This window comes from Eleutherodactylus coqui, chromosome 3, assembly GCF_035609145.1.
Source record: "Eleutherodactylus coqui strain aEleCoq1 chromosome 3, aEleCoq1.hap1, whole genome shotgun sequence".
Classification (NCBI taxonomy): Eukaryota; Metazoa; Chordata; class Amphibia; order Anura; family Eleutherodactylidae; genus Eleutherodactylus; species Eleutherodactylus coqui.
The window spans coordinates 140,127,191-140,148,773 of record NC_089839.1 but is presented as its reverse complement, the minus strand read 5'-3'; the positions used below and the strand labels follow the sequence as shown (position 1 = coordinate 140,148,773).

Genomic DNA, 21,583 nt, shown 5'->3' with positions numbered 1-21,583 from the left:
TACTTCCATTCACTTCTATGGGAGTTACGGAAACAGCAAAGACACCACGTTCGGAGTGGCCGGGGGTGATGGGTGCACTATGGGTGTTGATTACAGAGGTAATTTTGGATGAATTGCATGCTCACACGTCAAGGTCCTGAAAAGGAGATAAAACATTGCCTCCTGTAAGCAGTATAAAAAACCTGTACATCTTTAAGTTTTATATATATATGTGTGAAAAAATGACTTCTTATGGGCTTCTATGACTTCATGGAGCTTATTTAGATGTGATAGGTTGCCTTTAAGCTTTGTTTTCATCTGCGTAAGCGTGCATTTACACGGGCGAGTGCAATATCAGGCCATGACACTCAGACCAATATCGCACCTGCAATTTTTCTTCTGCGCGAGTGCGATGCGTTTGTGAGGAAAGCACATCGCTGCACTTGTGATTTTCACACACATGAAAGTCGCCCATTATTCCCTATCAAAGCAAAAAGGAATCGCATCGCACTTACATGAAACTTGCATGTACATGCGAGCGTGATGCAATTTTCTTTTTTTTTTTGGCTCCCATGGGGAAGAGTGGGCAGTTCTTAAACAATTGTCCAAAAATAGGACATGCTGCAATTTTTCTCTTGCACTGCTTCTTTTATCGCTGCGAGAGAAAAATTGCGCATGTCAATAGGCCCATTTAAAATAATGGGTTATTATCCTGTGCGATTTCTTTGCATCTTTCTGTGCATCTTGCAACGCACAGAAACCGCCGGTGTAAATGCACCCTAATGAATTGAAAATCATTCTCATCACTGTCATTTCCTCGGCTCTAAATGTTAATTATCAGTAAATGTTGCTTTCTTTTATTTAGGCTGGCATTCCTTCTGATATGTATGCATGACAAACTGCAGCCTTGTCAGTATCTACTGCATTTCTTGCTTTCTTTGTTATGCCCACTGTAGACTAACGGTTTGTTCTTCCCTTCCAGGCGAGTTTATACAGAGGCGGTTACAGCCGATTTGCTCCGTACTGAAGTGACGTAAGCCTATTGTTAATTCAACCTGGACAAAACTGCCCTTCTCCCCATTTGCCTGTTCCCCTTCCCTCTATTGTCAAAGTTTGCGAGGCCCGGCTTTTGCAATACTTAAAGAGAAACTTCTCTAGGAATTTTCTGGCAATGCAAGATGGATGGATACAACCGTATATATACAAATCAAACAAAAAGGACATTTTTTTTATACCTCAGCTTTCTTTCAAACTGCAATTTTTATTTCTGCATTTGCTTTTTGTTTAAGGGGTGTGTTCATTTTGTTCCAAAGATATTTTTTTTTTCAACTGTGGTAAAAGTGTATATATATATATAATATTTACATAAATGTGCTGTGAGCTTTTATTACTACTATTATTTCTATGCCTGGAAGAAGAAGAAAATAGGACAACAAAAAAATGATGATGCAAAGTTAATAGACGATGGAGGAAAGTTTATCATTTCTTAATTACAAGCTCCTTTAAGTAAATTCCTCTGGAGTGAAGGACGGATAAACCGAGTATTCTCTGAGGTGTTTTTAAAAACAAAAAAAATGACTAAAAGTAAACATTTACAAAAGTCCAAAGTTTAGAAATCCTGAATTGGCATATTTTTATTAACTGAATTGCTTTGAGGTTTCATGTGTTTCCCAACTGTTTAATTTCTTAGCTGATGGCATTTATTTAATACCTTGTGTAGGAGACTTGCTTTTTGCAGGAGAAGCACATAGATTATTGGATGTGAATGCAGTAGAATATTGGGAAATATTTATTATGATTGTTTGTTTTTGTTTTTTTTTTCAAACCAAAACTGTATATGCACGATCAAACATTAAGCATTAGCCATCCATGGTACCTGGTTTAACTACGACTCCACCTGAAGCATATTTTGTCATTTGTCTGTTTTTAGGCTTGTAGTTCTTGCATATACAGAACAGTGATTATGATAGGGAGAATCATTTTATGTACTAGTTTCCATGCTTCTGTTTGACTTTTGTGCTGGTCACATGATCCGTCCTAAAGAAACTACCCAACATTTAAATGGCAGCTCACACATTTTTAAGACGTGTATGTTCTTTCACAATTGCCCAATATCCTTTTTAGCGTTCACAATAGGAAATTTACCGTTGCTTGGGTAAATGCCAGAGGGGGGTGCGGTGTCTTTTTTTTTATTTTTTTTTTTTTACCATGGAGCTGTAATGTCCTTAACTTTTTAGTATTGACATTCTAAGTCCTTGAAATTTAAGGGAGGAATAGATCAAATATATCCCTTTTAAAGGGAAATAAGGAATACTACTAAAGGGGTTTTCCTGTTGTTCCTCTGGACAATTTTGCAGCTATTCATTTATCAGTCAGGTAAAAATTTAAACTTTCCACGGAAGTGGATTGTTCTTGTCTTCCTATAAGTGATAAAAATTGTGATGTAAATTGTAATTTGCTACTTTGGGGTAATTATATGGTACCACATTGTAGTCCTTCTGCTGTGCACTGCATACTATATACGTTATCAGTAGCGTTTGGGTCATGGCTGCAGTGACAAGGTGTCTTTTTTTTTGCTTTCTTTTTTCCCAACTGCATGTGATTTTATACCGTAGATATCACGTAATTAGGATACCTGTGTATTTTCTTATCCTCTTCAGGACTGTTCCACTTGTTGTCACCACCATAGACCTTTTTTTTTATTTTTTATCAATAATTGTCCCACAATACAGGCTTTTAATAGTAGGTTACTGAAACTGGTATGAACGCAATAGAACTACAAGAGATAATGTCTCAGAAATATGGGGAGCTCTATGCAAAGCATTAAAAGTATTATGTAAAATTTTTTTCTCCCCACCTCCCCCTGACAATTGCACACTGTACAGTACATTGGCTGTAATGGGGTGAAATTTGCACAAATACATTTTACTTTTCTGATCATCTTCTAAATGTCACGCGTTATATGTATATTCTACATTATGCTAGTTGTGCCAACTGGTTTTTAATGTTTTTGTTTTTTTTAACTGCATACTCATTTTAGATCATACATTTAAATAGAATACACATTGAAGTTATAGCCGAGGATAAAAACAGTGTTTAAGGGGTTTTCTGGGACTTTACTATGGATGACCTATTCTCAGGATAGGTATTAGTAGTTGATCAGTAGGGGTCCACCACTTGGGATCCCTGCTGATCAGCTGATATCGGGCTAGCTGCCATTGCAGACAGAGACAGAAGCAGACAACTCTGACTGTAGTGTGGCGGTCCTGGTTGGTAATGCGGGCACAGCTTTCATTGAATTGCGTGGCAGCTGCTCTTGCAACCAACCTGAGCTGCTGCGTTGTCTGCTTCTGGCTCTGTCCACAATGACAGCGGGCCTGGTGAACAGCTGTGATGGCTGGGGATTCTGAGCACAGGACCCCGCCAATCAACTATTGATGACTTATCCTAAGGATAGGCCATTATTAGTAAAGTCCCAGACAGACCATTTAACCCTCGTTGTTCAGCTTTGTTCATTGCAGTCCTGCACTTTGAAACTGGTACCACACGAGGATTAAGAGGAGTGTAAAACATGAGTAGAAATTCAGGTATGATTGTTAGTGACTTGGGGTTACTATACATCAACCCATTAAAAAGACAAAAGGAACCAATAGATTTGTATAGTTAGAACCATAGCCGCTGTTGCTCTCATTCATGCAGTAGCATAGGCATTGAAAATGTGTGGTGCTTTGCTTTAGGTGTAACCCTCTGCAAGTACATGTCTGCTACATAGCCACTCCATTTGTGTATATTTCTACAATGTTTTTGGCACACCTTTCAAATGAATGTTTCAATCCCCATTCAAGCAGAACTGTTTTTTCACTACCTTACCTAATTTGCTTTTATTGCATTGATGCATATAACGTGAACAGCTTTTGGCCATTGTTAGAAAAATACAGTGCAGTTAGTCCAGTGTAATCTTATGTATCATAATGTAAATAAATCTCACCTCCAATGAGTAATTTATTAACTGTTGCTACATTAATTCACATCAGTCACTTACGTTGAATAAGTAATGGCAGATTATTTCCCGTTGATCTTTTGCATTACTTCCTTAAAGGGGATTTCAGACTTTAAAAAACATGACAAGAGTGCAGAAAAAGAATTGACTCACCTTTCCAATGTCTCAGCACTCCAGTGCCACCAGGCTCGTTCTAGAAGCTGCTGCTGCAGCAGTCACCTGCCATTCCCGATAATGGAGGCCAGTGATTGGCTGTAGCAGGCATGTGGACAATAACACCTGACCGCTGCAGCAGCTTCCACGACTGGATTAGTGGAGCTGCAGCACCTGGACACTTGGAAGGTGGGTACTCTTTTGTTTATTAAACACTCTTTTCTGCCTTCTAGCCATCCATTCTGCTGTTTTGCTGAAATGGGCATTCCCAGAAGGAAAACTCTAGCAGTCCACAGCTCTCCTCCAATTAGAAATTCCTGCAGGGTCAAGCCTGCCATTCGTTCCCTGGTTTCTATCAGGCTGGGTGTATATACAGTAACAGATTTCATAGCCCGAGCGCTGCAGTACATAAGGATACATCATTTTCTGTGAGACTCTTATAAAGTGTCACGACTTTATTTCAATAAAGCAGTCACACTTCTAGATCGTCAGCAAGAGGCATGACTGGCACTGCCCACATGTATCCCCAATCTTTAGAAGCAAGAGATCTTGTAAGTCTTGGTCTGGTTTATGTTCTAGAGGATTAGGTTAGCTATTCTTTAAGGGGTTATCATTGTAGAGGAGAAGACATGATTAGGTTCCTGCTGTTTGGTCTGGGTATCTTATGCTTGGGAGTGCAACACTGCACAGTTAATCTGTGGTTGTATGACTGAAGCATCTGTAGAAGTACATTTTTGAATGCTTTCACTTGTGCTCTTTGGATGCATTTTTTAGGCATTTTAAAGCTTGGACTACGAGTTTAATCCTCTCCTAGCTCTGGCTTAAAAATTCATCAAAACAGCACATGAAAAGAAAACTAGACTTTTTTCTGTATACTTTCCTTCTCCACAAATCACACAAGTGTATCATAAGCGGAAATCCGATAAGCATTTGGTGTATTTGAAGGGTGGTTAGTATATATTTACTTCTTAAGGTTGTGCTAATTGGGCAAACTGTAATGTAAACTTGTTCTGGTAGCTCCTGCTGTCCCCATTGTAGAACAGAGGAAACCTGTCAGAAGTCAGCAGTTGGTGTGTTCACAAACACAAAATAGTAGGGGGTGCTGCCTTTCTCCAAACTACGAAGAGATCCAAATCCTTCCAAGATCCAGTTCATTTCAATGTCTACACCTTTTTACGGTGCTCCTTTTACTATGTAAAAAAAAATCACAAATTTTGGTATTGCAGTGTTCATAATGACCCAAAGAAAAAAGTTTAACCTGCACTGTGCATGCCGTGAAAATAGCCAATTTTGTATATCTCTTCTCACAAAAAAACAATAGAAGGCAATCAAATAATGATATGGATCTTCAAATGGTACCAATGAAAAGGACAATTTGTCCTGCCAAAAAAAACCTCAAACTTCACCGTTGACCAAGAAAGAGGGGTGTTTAAAAAAGAAAAAAAAAATGTATATAAATTTTGTGATAATGACCGAATCATATCAACCCGCAAAATTAATTTGACATGTTTGTACTGCATAGTGAACACACTAAAAAAGAAAGACAAAGATCATGCCAGAATTGGAGATTTTGTTAAGATTGCCCCTAGAAAAATACGGATTATAAAGTAATCAAAATGTTATATGTTCCCAGAAATGAGATAAATGAAGACTAGAGCTCATCCCACAAGAAACAATCCCTCAAAGAGCTCTTTTCGATGGAGGAATAAAAATGTTATGGCTCTTGGAATGCAGCGACACATCTTTAAAAAGTGTTTTTCCAGGTCATCCCTCATCACCTCTAAAGAGACAGAGCGGTTAGAAGGCCTCTACAACCCCCAGCCTCCTGTTTTTCCTATTGTCATAGGCAAGGAAGCAGAGAGTCTGTCTCTATCACCAGGTACTACATGGAAGGGGTGCGGTTTGGATCAGAGGTTCATTGACCTCCATTCCTGTTTCTAGACTGGGCCAGCACCTGTCAAACAGGGGTCCCATAGCCCACAATGAACTGGTCTCTGGGTCTTACCAGTTGCAGCAGCACGTCAGTTGGTAATCCAGTCCCTAACAGCATTGAGAGCCCTCCACACATGCACGGTTGTTGGTGTCATTCTGGATATAGTAGCAGGTCTGTATGTTTGCAGAATGGTGGAAAGACACAGCAGTGAGTAGCCACACCCAGGAAGCTGTCACTGCTTAGGACAGGAAGTCAGGTCATGTCCTCACCATAGGCACTGCCATTTTGGGGATTAGATTTCAATGCACATAGGAACAGCAGCAACACAACTACAGCCCAAATTGGTGCTGCCCTGCCTATCTAAACAGGTAGGAGGTATATATTATACTATGTCTTGCTCATTCATTTCAGAACCTTAATACTGCTTCTGCTCCTCACGTAAGTGTTCCCTAAACTATGTGGTGTTGGTCTAAAAACTTGAAAGGCTTGATACATGTATAACACTGATACAAGGACTGACATTGGCTAGCAGGGTCATTGCCTTCTAATAAGTGGTGCTGTAGAGGCATATTTACAGCTGCTTTTTAAAATTTCCCACGGGAGCATACAGTTTATAAGTCTGCTCACACTTTCTGGGTGTTCTTCCCAAATAGAACCTTTTATCTTTCCAGCCTGTCATAGGCCTCTCACATAGCCAAGCCAGTGACCTATTGCATATTGATGAGAAATACTATTTCTTCCGAGGATACAGATTGCTTGTTAACAGCGTTCAGAGAAACCATGAATATTGGATATGTCCAAAAATCTTGTTAATTTAAGAATGTACTATTCGGTGGCCTCTGTATGAGTAGGAAATGAGTGTTTTCTTTAAATGTTAATCTTAAAGAACTCATTCAGGCATAGTGGGAAGAAGCAGGAAAGAAACTTTACATTTTGAGAAAATTTTAAGTCTTTAATCCCAAAGACCCTAAATTATTGGAAGACATTCCGAAGATTGACATCCAGTGGCAAAAATCTTCAAGAAAACATCTATTTCCTTTTGATGATCCTTCAAAGTTAAAGGATCCTATGGCTTGCAAAGATTTCTAGACCTTTTTATGGCGGCTTTTTCATTTATTATAAACACAAATATTGCCACTTCCATAGCAAGATCTATCTGTAGATGAAACAATTCGAGTAAAGGAACCCCACGTTAAGACCTTTTTAGAGTCTCAAAACAGTGAATCTAAATCAAAATGTCAATAGGGCTTATAGCTAACCTATCAACTTGCAGAGCTTCACAGCAAAAAATAGGGCCTTAACCAACTGGAGAAAACAAGCATTCTGCTCAACTCTTGGACAGGTGATACCCTTTCCAAAAATAAACTATGCTCCACTCCTTTGCCGGAGAATACCTGTTTGGTACAGTACTAGAAAAGATTCTAGAGAAAGCTTCAGATAAGTAGTTGTTTCTGGAAGAAATATCTCAAAAAATACTTAAGTACTTCAAATAGTCAAAGAAGGGTGCAAAATAGAATTCAAATCTAATTTTAAATTACCAGTTAATGCATTACTGAGCTATTACAATGGGAAGCCAGAACTATTCCCGGGTCATTTCCAGAAGTTATTTATGGTGAGAAAACAAAATGGTACATGCTATACCATAATAAATACGAGGCATCTCAACATGTGGGTAACTTACAGAAAATTCAAAATGGAGGCCATCCGATTTACAATTCCACTGATGAAAAAAATGCGGCAGTGAGTACCTGAAGGAGGCATATCACATACTAATTCATGCAAAATATCAAGATATCCCAGGTTTGCAATTTTATAGGATTATTAAGTTTGCTATCTGTTTCTATGCCTCCCATTCATTATTATGGCCCTCGTGGAGAAATGAATTCTCATTATACTATATCTGGATGATCTGCTTTTAATATCAGAATCTCCAAAGACACTACAGGCACAGCTAAATGATATTCTAAATCTTTTAGAGCAGTTTTCAAAGAAGAAAAGTTTTATATTCAATGGAGAGGTCATAAGCATCTTAGGGCTGATAACCTCCAGCATACTGTCCATTCGATGATGCTAATTTCATTCCTATCCTCTCCAAATCCCTAACTGTGAGGATATTCATTCCTTTCAGGGTAAAAGAGCCCTACGTTGGTGGCGAATTCTTTTCAAATTCCAGTTCCTTGAAATATGTTTCCCCATGTTCTCATAATGACAGATGGAAGTCTTCTAAGTAGGGTTGCCCAAGTTGAGGACCTAAGTCCCCAGGAGTCTTGGTCCCAGAAAGACCAGAACGAGTCTTCCAATTACAGAGAATTGAAAGCAATATGGGAAACCTTGACTGGGCTCACTCCAGACTACAGGGTGGCCAACTGAAAGTTGTCAGTCAACATTACAGCCATATCGTTACTCCAACACCAATGAGCTACAAAATACCCACTGCTTCAGGCCCTAACCTTTAAAATATTCCATTGGGCAGAAAGATCAGTTCTTTCTATTTCTGTGGTACATATATAAAGGGAGGGAATCAAACCACAAACTTCCTGCGTCACAAAAAATGTAGCTTAGGGTAATCATGCTTAAACCAGAAAGTGCTCCTCCAACTTTGTCACAAATTGGGACCTCTCCAGGTAGAGTTATTTGCCACAAGACCAAACCTTAAACTGAAACATTTCTTCTCTATAAACCACAAGGACAATTCGGTGGTGAAGGCCATCTCCCACCCATAAGAAATGACCCTGGCCTATGCATTTCCACCATTTCTGTTAAGCTCCTTAGTCCTAAAGAAAATTCTGGAATCAGTTATTTTAGTGGTCCCATTTTGGCCAAAGTGCAGTTGCTTCTCTTTCCTAAAGCACTTAGGACTAGATGATTCTAAAAAGGAAAGGTTTATCAGATAAGGTAATTTCTACCTTGCAACAAAGCTGCAATCTTGTCGCCAATGCAACCTATTCCAAAATATGGAAAGAGTTATGTTCCTGGATTAAAGAAAGGGTCTTCTCTGAAGCAGATATACCAACAATATTAGTGTCTTCACTCAGGACATAATAAGGGTTCGAATATCCACTCTTAGTAGTTAAGACTGTCCTTTGATTGAAAATTGATGGTGGATCAAACGGTTCATGGCAGCAACCCTTTAAATTAGGCCATTTCCTCCATAGGATCTGACCATAGTTCTGAATGGTCTAAGTGTAGATTAATTTGAACCATCAACAGAAGCAAGTATTAGGATAATCTCTCAAGTCAATATTCTTAGTGGCTATAACAACAGTCAGAAGATTTTAGAAGATCAAATCATTTCTGAAGCTGGATCCGGCATTTCTGCCTGAAGTCCCCTCACCCCCCTTCCATCTTAGTCATTAGATTCTTTCCTCTTTTTCTACAATTTCAATGAGCATATATATCACACGCTAGATATCATAAGGGCCATTCTTGTCTAACTAATATACCTTCTCCTGAAGAAAGGTCCCAAACCTGTTAAGTTTACAGGTTAAAATAAGAAAAAAAGAACACTCTTGCAAGATGGGTAAGATCTTCTATTCAAGAGGCATACAAATTGAAAAGTCTTCAATCTTTATTACAATGCAAAGCCTGTTTAACAAGAGCTATATCATCATCTTGGGCAGGAAAGAATTACTGGCGCAAAATTCAACATCATTATAGACTAAATATAATGGCCAATCAGAAAAATATATGTTAAAACGTGCATCCCCGAGGGTTTTTGAGAAAGCACTGGAGGGTGCATGTGGGCGGGGCCTTTTAACCTTTCAGCACATCCTGTCCATTCAGAGGTCAAAGAGATAACCTCCTGCATGTGCTGTCATGATAGACTCCTAGAAATGCAATTACGGTAAGACTAATTCTTACTTTTAGTGTACAAAAATTGCCAAAGAAAAACCTGTATGAACTTGGTATCGCCTGAATCGTGCTGACCCAGAGATTAATGTTATCGCATTATTCTGCATGCTGAACGCTGTGAAAATTAAATTTTAAAAAAGTTGGCATTTCTCCCTTCCCATCCTCCCCCAGCATTATAGTAAGTACAATAAAGCAAACATTTATACACCACATTGATCCATATACAATTAATGAGTTCAAAGTCTGCTTAAAAATTCATTGCTCCAAAAATATATCTAAAAAAGACAAAAACATATTTTTTCAATTCCCCGCAAAATGCATATGTATGAGAAAATGTGAGGATATCCAATTTAAACAGTTTTTATTTTCCTTAAATGAAGTCCTACGTTTTAGTTATCTGTTCCTATTACTGTAGCCCCACATGTCCTAAGTTACCATAACCTGCAAGGCAGTATTAGGTACTGGTTTATATATTGGTATATATTTATGAATGAACTTTGAACACATTCATTGAATCTGGATCTATGGTTGTGTATAAATGTGTGCTTTATTATGTTTGCTAGACCTGATGAGGGAGGCTGTGCATTGTCAATAAAATACATTTTCTTTTAATAACCTGAAATGATTCTGAGCTTTCCGTAGTTTGGAGCAAGGCAGCGCCCCCTAGTGATAGTGTGTTATGGTAAACAAATTACCTACTGTATTTCCACTGGTTTCGTATGTTCCACCTGAGGGACAACAGTAGTTGACCAAATAGGATTTTACAAGCTTACATTAGAATTGTGTCAGATTATAACAAATATCAGGTTTCACCTTCTGGTATGCTTTTATTGTTTGATAGCTTTTTGCAGTTTGGAGAAAGGCGGCACCCTCCAGTAATACTGGTGAAGTTATGACTTTGGCTTCAGCAACTGCATCAAAATGACACTCTCGTACACTTGCATGCCCATTCATTTAAATGGAAGACGCACAGAAATTTTGTCTATTTAAAACTGCTGACAGATTCCCTTTCCATACTAACAGCACGATGTAGAGTCAGGGGAGAGGAGAATATACTTACATTTCTGGATGATGGTGTCATCACAGGGCTGTGATGTCAACTTTTAATCCTCTGCATGCTGCTCTGGGGCGTGGACCACTCAATCACTCTGCTCTGTGACCAATCAGCCGTTTCACAGAAGGCAGCTGCAGCTGTCAATAATAGCTCTGCAGCAGTCAATAAACAGAGAGCAGAGCACTGAAGCTATAGGTCCCGCCTCCTTAGTGCTCCAGTGGTGCATGGAGGATCAACCCCTTCCTGACATCCAACATACATGTACAGTGGATATCTGATGCCATTATACAGAGAAGGCTCCTCTATACACTGCAGCTGTCGGCTGCCCTAGAAAGCTAAAAGACCCAGAGGATGGGGGCTCCCTGTGTTACTTGAACAGCTCACCTGCAACAAGATTGTAGACAACTGTTCATTTGTCATGGCAGATTTGGGCCTTGTGAAGGCCCCCAGCGCTGCCACGTAGTTCTGCCTATTAGGCCATAACTATGGCATGGCTTTAAAAGATAAAGATTGATCAAATATATGTACAATATAATGTAGTACTTCAGAATTGCAGTATATTCTATTTCTGCAGGCAAACGATTGAAACTAATTTTTTTTAATTATTGGTACATTTAAAAACTTATTTAAAAAAATATTTTTTCAGTCATCACATTAAAAAATTTAAAAGAAAAAAAAAAAAGGACGTGATATCGCTGCATCCATAAGTCCCATTTATTAAAGAATTACAGATATTTAAAAATCACAAAAAGAATGCCAGGATTGCATTTTTTGGTCACCCAGTCGCCCAGAAAAAAAATGTATTATGTATCCCAAAGTGGTACTAATAATTCCAGGTCACTCCCAAAAAACGAGTCCCCAGACAGTTGCATCTGCAAAAAACTAAAATAGTTATGGGGTCCTAAGATGTAAAACGAAAGCTTTTTTTTTTTTTTTTTTAGCGCTTTTTTTGTACTACGACATAAACTATATGAATTTGGTATTACCATAATCATATTGACCCACTGAAGAAGAAAAAGTGATTTTTACCGCAGCATCAATGGAGGAAAAAAACTCACTAAAACGGTGAAATTGCAAGTTTTTTGTTTTCCATTTAACCCCACTTAGAAGATTTTATAAGCATTCTCAAGTACATTTTATGGTACATTAAATGGTACCACTGAAAACTAACCCCGCAAAGACAAAGCAGCCTTGTAGCTGTATTGCTGGAAAACTAAAGTTCAGATTTTTTTTTTTTTTAAGTGGGGGTAGAAAAATGAAAGTTAGAAAAAAAGTAGGGGTTAAAATAGATTTTCACACTCCTGGTGCTGATGGAAGCATCCAGAAAGTTCAGTATATTCTCTTCCTGACTGTCAGTAGTTTTGTAGACGCACTGACAATTTTGTAAACGTGTCACAGAATCTTGTTGGAAATTCCACATGCCAATTGTGTCTATTCACAGAGCTAAATCCATATGTGGACGCGCTGCAGAAATATGTGGCTAAGGGCTCCTTTACACGGATGTATTTGCATGCGTTTAAGTACACGCAAAAATTTTGTGTGCAATACACAGAAAAGAGAGCCCATTGATTTTAATAGATTTATTCACATCTCCTTTTTTTGCACGCGCATTTCTCACGCAGCCAAACAAATAGAACGTGCTCTGTTTTGTGTGCAACTTAGGTCTAATGCCCATCGAGGGATCTCATGGCGGAAATCCGTAGCGTTATTCCGCAACTATTAGGTTCTACTGAACCTAACAGCTTTCTGCCTTCTAATACTCACGCTACGGAATTCTACCACGAATTTCCACAGTGTAAAAGAAATCGCGGCATGTTCTATCTTCAGCGGAAATACGTGTGGACGGCTTCCATTTTAGTCAATGGAAGCTGTCTGTCCTGCGATACTTCTGCTGTGAAAACAGCGTAAGTATCGCGGGAATACGCATTACTGCCGGCGCGTCATGCGCTGCACTGCGCATGCTCACTGGACGGGACTCTAGCGGCCGATCTGGAGAGGCGAGTATGGTGTGGTTGGGGAGAACGCCGTGTCGGACTCCGCTGAGATATTCTGCTGGCGGAGTCCAACATGGCCGTGTGCATGAGGCCTTAGGGGCCCACAGAACTCTATAAGCAAGGGATGTACAAAATACAGTGCAAAACCACAGAGAAAACCGTTTGGACCGCATTAGGTTAAATTGCCCTTTAAATCTGGGCAGGAAAATCATGAAAAATTAAGAAAAAAATAAAAATCTGTCACTATGTACATTTAAGAAAAATCGCTCGCTCTGTTTTCTCTCTGGCCCCTAAGCAAAAATAATAGCCTAAGGCAAATTCACACGGACGAGCACAATATTCCGCACCCACCAACTTGCGATTTCGCAGCGGATGCAAGATGTTTTTGTAACTAAACCACCTGACATCACTTCAGGGAAGTATCAAGGATTGCAAAGTTTCTCCATTGTTTTCAGTGGGGAAACCTTGCATCGCCGACGCCCCCCTTGAAAACAATGGGGGATGCAATATGAGAGCACACTTCAAGATGGGGCAAATCGCTCATGTGCATGACCCTATTTAAAAGGATGGGGTTCATATTCGTGCAAGATTTGTGTGTCTTGCAATGCTCGAATCTCGCGCAATTTTTTCACCCCTGTGAAGCTGGCTTGACGCTTGTGTTTTGTAGAGAGAACTTTTCCATAGTCATCACATTATTACAATGAAAGGTAATGCTTCTGCATGGCTAACACAGGATCCACCAGTGGCAGTAAGAGATAGTCACAGCTCACCTCCTCCACTCCCTACACAATGACTTCACATGTCACAGAGCATCCCTGGAGCACTCTGCCATGGAAGTCAGTGAGTCATCTCCTGCTATTGCTCTCTGTAGTCCATGAGGCTTCTGTACAAAAGAGGAAGTGTCAGAAGGGGCTAGAGTGAAAACTGCAAGATATTAGGGTTTTCTTAAAACAAGAGACATGGGGAAATTGAAAAAGAAAAAAATCTGGAAGTTTAAACAGCAAAACCTAAAGTGAACCCCCCTTCCCCAGTCCTGGACAAACAAAGCTGGCCAAACCTTTCTCTGACTACCTGATGCACACTGCCCATCGGTAGTCTAAGACTGCACACTGTGGTTACTGGCCATTGCTGCTCACATGGACAGTATTGACCAATCAAAACAGTGTGTAGTGTCTTAGACTCATGATGCATGCTAATGCATAGTGTACAGCAGGTAGAGAAGCGGTGCAGCCATCCTTGTTTGTCCAGGACTGAAGGGTCACTTAAAAGGGAAAGTGTCATCAAGTAACCTATTGTTTAAATATATAAAGTGGGTTCCTACTCTAAAATTTAGTTCAGGAACACGCATCAATCAATTAGGCTGGGCTCAGATGGCCATAATTCGCTGTGTGCCGCCCATAAGAAACATGCGTGTGGCAAGCAGCAAGTATGCAATGACATTGCATACTTGCTGCGTGCCAGCATTCACCCTGCATTATCTTGGCGTGTATGTGCATGTAATACATGCCAAAATATGCTGCGATTTTTCTTGTGTTTTTTTTTTTTTGCACAATTCGCATGAGCAGCAAGATGACAGCCTATGGGAGATTGGTACAGCGTGTTACCCATGCAAACCCTGGATGCATAATACACTGTGACCATATGCTCATGTGAGCCCACACTGCAACGTGCTGTGAAAGACGAGCAGCCTTGCTACACATTTGAACAGATTTAAAAGCTCACCTCTTATTTTAGACTTGGGGCTCACTCACATGTGTATGCCGCCTGCTTTTTACGCGCACATAATGTGAGGTGCTAAAAGCCCATTGCTTTCTATTGGGCCACTCGGACCTGCTTATGCGGGTTAAAAAACAAAAACGCAGCATATTCTATTTTGGTGAGTATTACACAGCGTTATAGACTATGGGGATTTAACACACGCAACAAATATGTATGTACATGCGTATTTGCTGTGTACTGTGTATTTTACGCAGGACATGTACACCCATATGAGTTAACCCCAAGGATGTTTTCATATTGGACTTTTCTTTTGTCTCAATTATAATAGCTAAACAAAATAACCGCAAACTAATATTCGGTATCTGCACCCATCTAGTCACTAGAACGGTCTGCACAGAACTAGAGATGAGCAAGTGTACTCGGTAAGGGCAGATACTCGAGCGAGTATCGTCCTTAGCGAGCACCTGCCTGCTCGCCCGCAAAGATTCGGGTGCCGGCGGGGGAGAGATCTCTCCGCCCCCCCCCCCCCCCCCCCGCTCATTCGCGCAACACAGCGCTCACCCCCACCGGCACCCGAATCTTTGCAGGCGAGCAGGCAGGTAGGTACTCGGTAAGGATGATACCCGCTCAAGTATCTGTCCTTACCAAGTATGCTCGCTCATCACTACACAGAGCTAAACCACTGCCACTTCACAAGGAACCTGTTTTTATGATAAAACCATAACCTTCATTCAATTAAAAGTTCAAAGTTAAATAAAAAAGAACCCTATCATGGCTTTATTACATTACTACCCAAGTGGGATACCCGTCCTGACGAGAACAATCCTCCCTGAAACACCCTAAACTTGTAGTAGTTAAAGATAAGTAATAGTCGTTAATCCAGGAGAGATGAACAGAGAAAAAATGAAGGTTTATGCGGTACACAATTTGCCAGTGATGACTGATCTAGAACAATCAATTAGCCATGTATCCCTTTTATAACCAGGTGGTGTAGTTCTGCGATAATAAATAATTTCTGGTTTCTTCTATATCTGGTTAAAAAAGGGATATATGGTTAACTGATTACTTATTCTAGACTAACAATCACACCAGCACTGTGTACTGCATAAGTTTTTCCTCTGTTCCTTTTGGATAAACCACTATTACTTCTCTTTCACTACAATTAATGTAGGGTTTTTCAGGAAGAAGTTTGAGAGTAGGGTCGCTTTTGTCATGGTGGGTGCTCTGCTAGGTAGTATTGCATTAGAACAATAGGGTTCTTTCTCTATTTTGCTTTGTCCTTTTAATTGAAATTAATAAAGGTTATGTTTTTTATCTTAAAGTGTTCTTTTTGGGGTGTTTTTGAGTCCATTACAACAATGCAGTAAAAAGTCTTATGTAAATGCACCCAAATCCTTAGTGTATTCACACAGAGCACATTGCAGTTTTTGATTGGATTTTTCTCCTGCTGGTTTTAAGAAAACGCCTGGGCCAATTGGATGGAGTGCTGGTACCAAAGCAGAAAAAAATACCTGGCACAATTTAGCAGAGGTCTGTACAGAAAACGTTGAGGTGGTGGGGTTTATTTATTTCTTTAAGATTCACAGTTCTCTTTATTTAATTTTTGTACACCATAAATACCACATGACTCGCATACAGTACGGTACTCTTGGACAACCTCTTTAACCTATAAAATTTGACTCCCTCCTCCTGATTTTGATGTCATTTTGATCTGTTTGTTGTTGTTTTCTTTTTTTAATTTTCTTAAATGGCAAAGGTCAAACTGCCATTGCTTTTATTGTCTTATTTTATTGTCTACTCCTGAAAGAGAAATTCACAATTATATTTTAAGGGAAACTGTAATTACAATGTTTGCCATAAACTTTTAACTGTATATTTCATGTAGTACAATATTGCATTAAACAAATTTATTTATCCATTTTTAAACTTTACTGATCCTTCCTTCTTTGGTCTAGCATTTTATCAGATTTCTGTGGTCTATTAATGTCTGAAGATATTGGATCATTCAATGCATGTCCTACCTGATTTTAGTGGTGATGGCATAAATCTTTGGATGCATCAGACTGCAGCAGAAAGCCGACTTACTGTGGAGCAAATATTTTATGGGAAACCGTAGTGATCGAGGGAAAAAGAAATAGTTGCTCACATTTTCCCCCAAAAAACTCCTTGTATCAGGATTGTCTCCCTACTGCAATTACAAACATGCTTATATATGTGATTTTTGGGGTACAGGTTTACGCAAAGATCTTCAAATAACCGGTGCAAACATCTGACTTAGTATCTGTCCTATAATGCTAGCCATACATACAGTATTGTGCTACAGGATGTGTTTGACTGTAGCATTTTCTAGTCAGTATTAGACTAATTACAAGAAACCTTTCCTGAGGCATTATAATGACCTCATATAAGTTATAGGAAAATTAAGGGAAATGTAATAATGGTCATCAAGAGGACCATGCAGACATCTTTTCAGTAGAGAGGTAATAGCAGATTTGATCTAGATATTGTCTGCATGTTGCCTAATTGGTCAACAATTACATTGCAAACAGCTTGCCAGGATCCGATGTATGGATATATATGTATGTTTGGTTTTGGTGAAACACTCAAAATGACAACTGTTGGTGGCACACCAGCCAGATCACCTTTCTCTACATTCTGTAAGCTGCAGACATCACTGGACTGCCTCAGCATGACTTCTGGTGCATTATTTGAATTTACAACATGGAGTATACTCCGACATCTGCATTTTGATAATCAAATTAGAAGCAACATGAAGTTGTTTTGTTTCTTTTTTCAGTTAACTGATAGTTCATGTTAATGTCAAAGGGCTGGAAAGTGTGAGTTTTAAAACTATACAATGTACACAAGTGCAATTTTTGTTATACACAAAACTGAAAATTATACAAAATGTTTTTGTTTAAAGGGACACTATCATAAAGATATGTTTTGTTTTTCTGTAAGTTATGATGTTTTGTAAGAACTGTTCTAAAATAAATGTAAAGTTAACAATTGCTTGTATTTATTTGCTATAAAATTACATTGTCTGCAGATTCAGAGTCTCAATTAGAGCTTTTGGTCAACAATTCATTTTGCTGCTTATATATTCTTACAGCTTTTGTTTAAACTCCTACAGTGAGTGATACTGTCTTCATCCATTCATTGTATTCTGTATTAACTACTGCTCTTCGTTTTGGTCCTGAAGATGCATATGACTAAAGTGATTTGCAAATTAGATCAAATTTAAATGATCTAATCCTTTGTCATGTTTTCCAGAGTTCTTTTTAAATGACCTCTTAAAGGAGATGTCTCCAACCCTTTACACCTTGTGAGCCACATGTAACTTTAAGTGTTGGTCGGAAGCCCCATTCAACTTTTTAGGCTGGGGTTATCCAATGACGTGTGACATATTTGCTACCAAAGATCACACTATGGCCCTGCAACATTTCATCCTAATGTAATCATATGTGGTCACAGTTGTAGCACAACTGTCTTTACTTACATTAGCATGTGATGTATCAGAGCCATAGTGCATTGTTTGTTGCACTGAATGTTGCTGTGTAGCCATAGCCTAAATATGGAGAAACAAAATATTCTGAAATTGTGAACGTTTGCCAGTAACTATTTCAGTGTGAAATTTGACACTTATTTTGGCACTGTTTGGTGGTTCTTATGTCTGGTTTCATGTCAATTGCCAGTGAATGTGATTATAACTCAAGACCCCTATGGTGAGTGACACATGACGAGCCAGCTGATGGGGGCTACTGATCTACAGTATGTTTTGCAAAACCGCTGCAACGCGGTCTAGCTGCTGAATAATTTACAAAACAACGCTTGTAATAAAAGCTGTAGCTTTTACTTTTGTTTAAAAAAAAAAACAAAAGTAAAAAAATTATTAAAAAAATAACACTTGTCTCTCTTTACATTGTAATAAAAACAAAAATAAAATCACACATGTGGTATCCATGCATCGTAATGACCCAGAGAAGGAAGTTAATACGTTATTTAACCCCTTAATGACATGGCCCCTTTTTTTTTTGCCCCCCCCATTTCTTTTTTTCCTCCCCCCTGTTTAAAAAAATCACAACTTGTCCCGCAAAAAACAAGCCCTTATATGGCCATGTCAATGGAAAAATGAAAACGTTATGGCTCTTGAGACGTAACTGCAAAATTAGTTGAAATTCAATGATTAGACCATTTTAGAAAACCTGCCCTGGTGAGTCTGACAGGGTGGTAGGAAACCCGCCACTCAAGGGGTTAAAGGGTATTGCAGTGTAATGGTATATTGCTCACCTTATTATGTTGCACGATGTGAGGCACAGCTCTCATTGTCACATGTAACACTCATAAGAGTTTTGCTGCCGCCCCAGGGACCAATCTTACTCGATAGGCTTGGTGGTGTGATGAGAATAAACAAATAGAAAAAGGCTGAGGTCCACTGGAACTGGTGTTTCCAAGGGTTTAGATAAAAAGCAGTAGTGAATTTGAACTTGCATACTAACTTTCTTGATCATAGTTAGATACAGCCTACAATGTGTTTTATGCTTGCATCGGGCACCTCATCATGGTAGTATGCCTGCAGCTCCTCTCTGGTTTAAATAGGGGAGATCTGCCAGAATCACACCTGTCAAAATGCACATGCGATGGAGAGGTGGAGAAGAGACAGTCACATGTTGACTCAACCTCACCACCTGTCAAGTCAGACTGCCTGAATGTACACTGCGAGAAGAGCCACATGGTAACTCAATCCCACCTTGTTCCAAGAAAGTAATAGGCACACAAACCCAACATTAAACTTTACATCCTCTTAAAGTTTGTTTTATCAGGAGTATTGGAATACATACCTGGCATGTAACTGATGCCCGTTCATTATAGTACAGTAAGGCCTCCCTCACACAGGCGTTTGCAAAAATGCTATGTTTTTCAACGCTGCGTTTACAGCGGTTTCAGCAGCATTGGCATGCGTTATGCCAAGATTTTGGCTGTGTTTTCAGCACAGCTGAAAACGCAGCCAAGGGAAGCTGAAATAAAAAAAAAAATACTCCCCTAGAAGTCGCCATCCCGATCCCTCTCGCTCCTCTCCGACATTCCTGCAAACTTCCATTGACTTGTCGGTGCCGACAGAGCATCTCTTGCTGGTAACAGGGATTGAAAATCCTGCCTCCAGCAAGAGATTGCTCTGATTGGCTGAGCCACTTGTTTTATTGTTTTAAGTAAAGTGGGTGGTCCTGTCAGTAATTGACAGTTATATTTGTATGACTGTGCATCCAGATAACTGTCAATCACTGATAAGATTGCCCACTGGACTCCAAAGCGTAGAAAAAGCAGGGATTTAAAAGGGCATCTACATTATAGGTCACAAACTTGATGGGACGGGGTGTCCATGGAGCTGCTTTTTATACTCAGCGGGTGCCCTGTTCCAGCTCTGTACCCCTGAGGAAAGCGCACACGCACACAGCTCAACTCTTTACAGAAGGCTGTGTGTACGCACACTCTCCCATAGAGATGAATGAGAGAGCGTGCGCACACAGCCTTGTGAAAAGAGTGGGGCTGTGTACACATGCTGATTTCTTGCTGCCACGATGCTGGAATAGGGCACCCTTTGAGCCCCATATGAGTTTGAGGCTCAAAAGGAAAGACAGCTGCCCTTTGAATGATAAACGCATTTTAGACTAAATCTTTTCTACAAACTGTGAGGGTTATGAACATGAAAACTTATATATGTATACATTTCATCCATCTGTGATATACATTTCCGGAAGCTTTAGGCCTGAATTGTATATATTAAATGCTTGTACATTTAGGTTAGTACTTAATTACATTAAGTAGAAGTGTAATCTTAAATGTCCATCATGTCTCCAAGAGCTTGTTTATCTCGTTACACTGATCAAAAGGTTGTATGGAATGCTTTGTTCTTGACTGCTGTCTAGGTAGGGCATGTGATTAAAATGTAGATTGTGATGATAATCAGGGTACCAGACACGATGTCTACATACAAACAAATAAAGCATTGTTTATAGAGAAGACACAATTATTTACCAGTAAAACAGGTCGACCTCTGTAACACTAGCCTACTGATACGCCTACTATTTTCTGTATAAGAAATGACAATGTACACAATAAACTCAGATTGCTTTAAGACACGACCGTGATGCCTGTGTCTATTGCTTTCTCACGGTGGCCGCCATAACCACCTCTGATTTGGAGCCCCACAGCATATTAACGTAACATGGATTTATCCCTAACATTAATTGGCGCCCGAACGCGGGGCTTGATGGAACAAGAGGACCACCTACACCTCGAACCCCCCCGGACCCAGATGGGATAAGGAGCCACTCGGAACCACGGATTGACAAAAACTGCGCAGTAAGGTAAGGTTTTATCTTGCCACAATCTATCCGTGCTTCCTGGCTGCTCCTTTCCTGTCCGAGGGGTAAGAAGTGCATGCCTCTTATAAAATCTTCAAGCTTTTAAGAATCCATATGGTGGGCTGAATATGCTGTGCGGGTGTTTAACTGTTATTGTCTTTATTTGTTACTTTGCATGGTCAGTGTACAGAATATGAAACCCTCTTGCCGATCTCTGGAAGGCATGGTATAAATTGTACCAGGGAAGCCTAAAATTTTCAGGGGATAAAATCCCTGATGGGAGCCTCTTATAGGTATAAGAGAAGAAGTTGAGACGGGGGGAAATAAGCAGGGTTGGGAAGTACCGACACTTTTAGACAAGTGAGGAAGTACTGACACTTAAAAAGTAGTAACTGACATGCAAATGTTTTTGTCTTTATGTGTGTGTATAAATGGAAGGACCTGTATGAGAGTTAGACTGTGTTATATGGTGTATACTGTCCGGTAATCAGAAACGAAATGAAGCAAAAATGACCAAACGCTGAGCCAGACCAC

At 39.6% G+C, this 21,583-nt stretch overlaps 1 protein-coding gene across 8 annotated transcripts in view; it reads left to right on the top strand.

The window, feature by feature from the left end:
• RBFOX2 (RNA binding fox-1 homolog 2) overlaps positions 1-17,732 on the top strand; it is a 242,997-nt gene extending 225,265 nt beyond the window's left edge. For all 8 annotated transcript variants that reach the window (XM_066596171.1, XM_066596170.1, XM_066596164.1 and 5 more), the window contains one exon: positions 962-17,732. In XM_066596171.1, the coding sequence (XP_066452268.1) occupies positions 962-1,006 (45 nt within the window). In that variant the 3' untranslated portion in view covers positions 1,007-17,732. The remainder of the gene's footprint in view (positions 1-961) is intronic.
• The last annotated feature ends 3,851 nt before the right edge of the window (positions 17,733-21,583 follow it).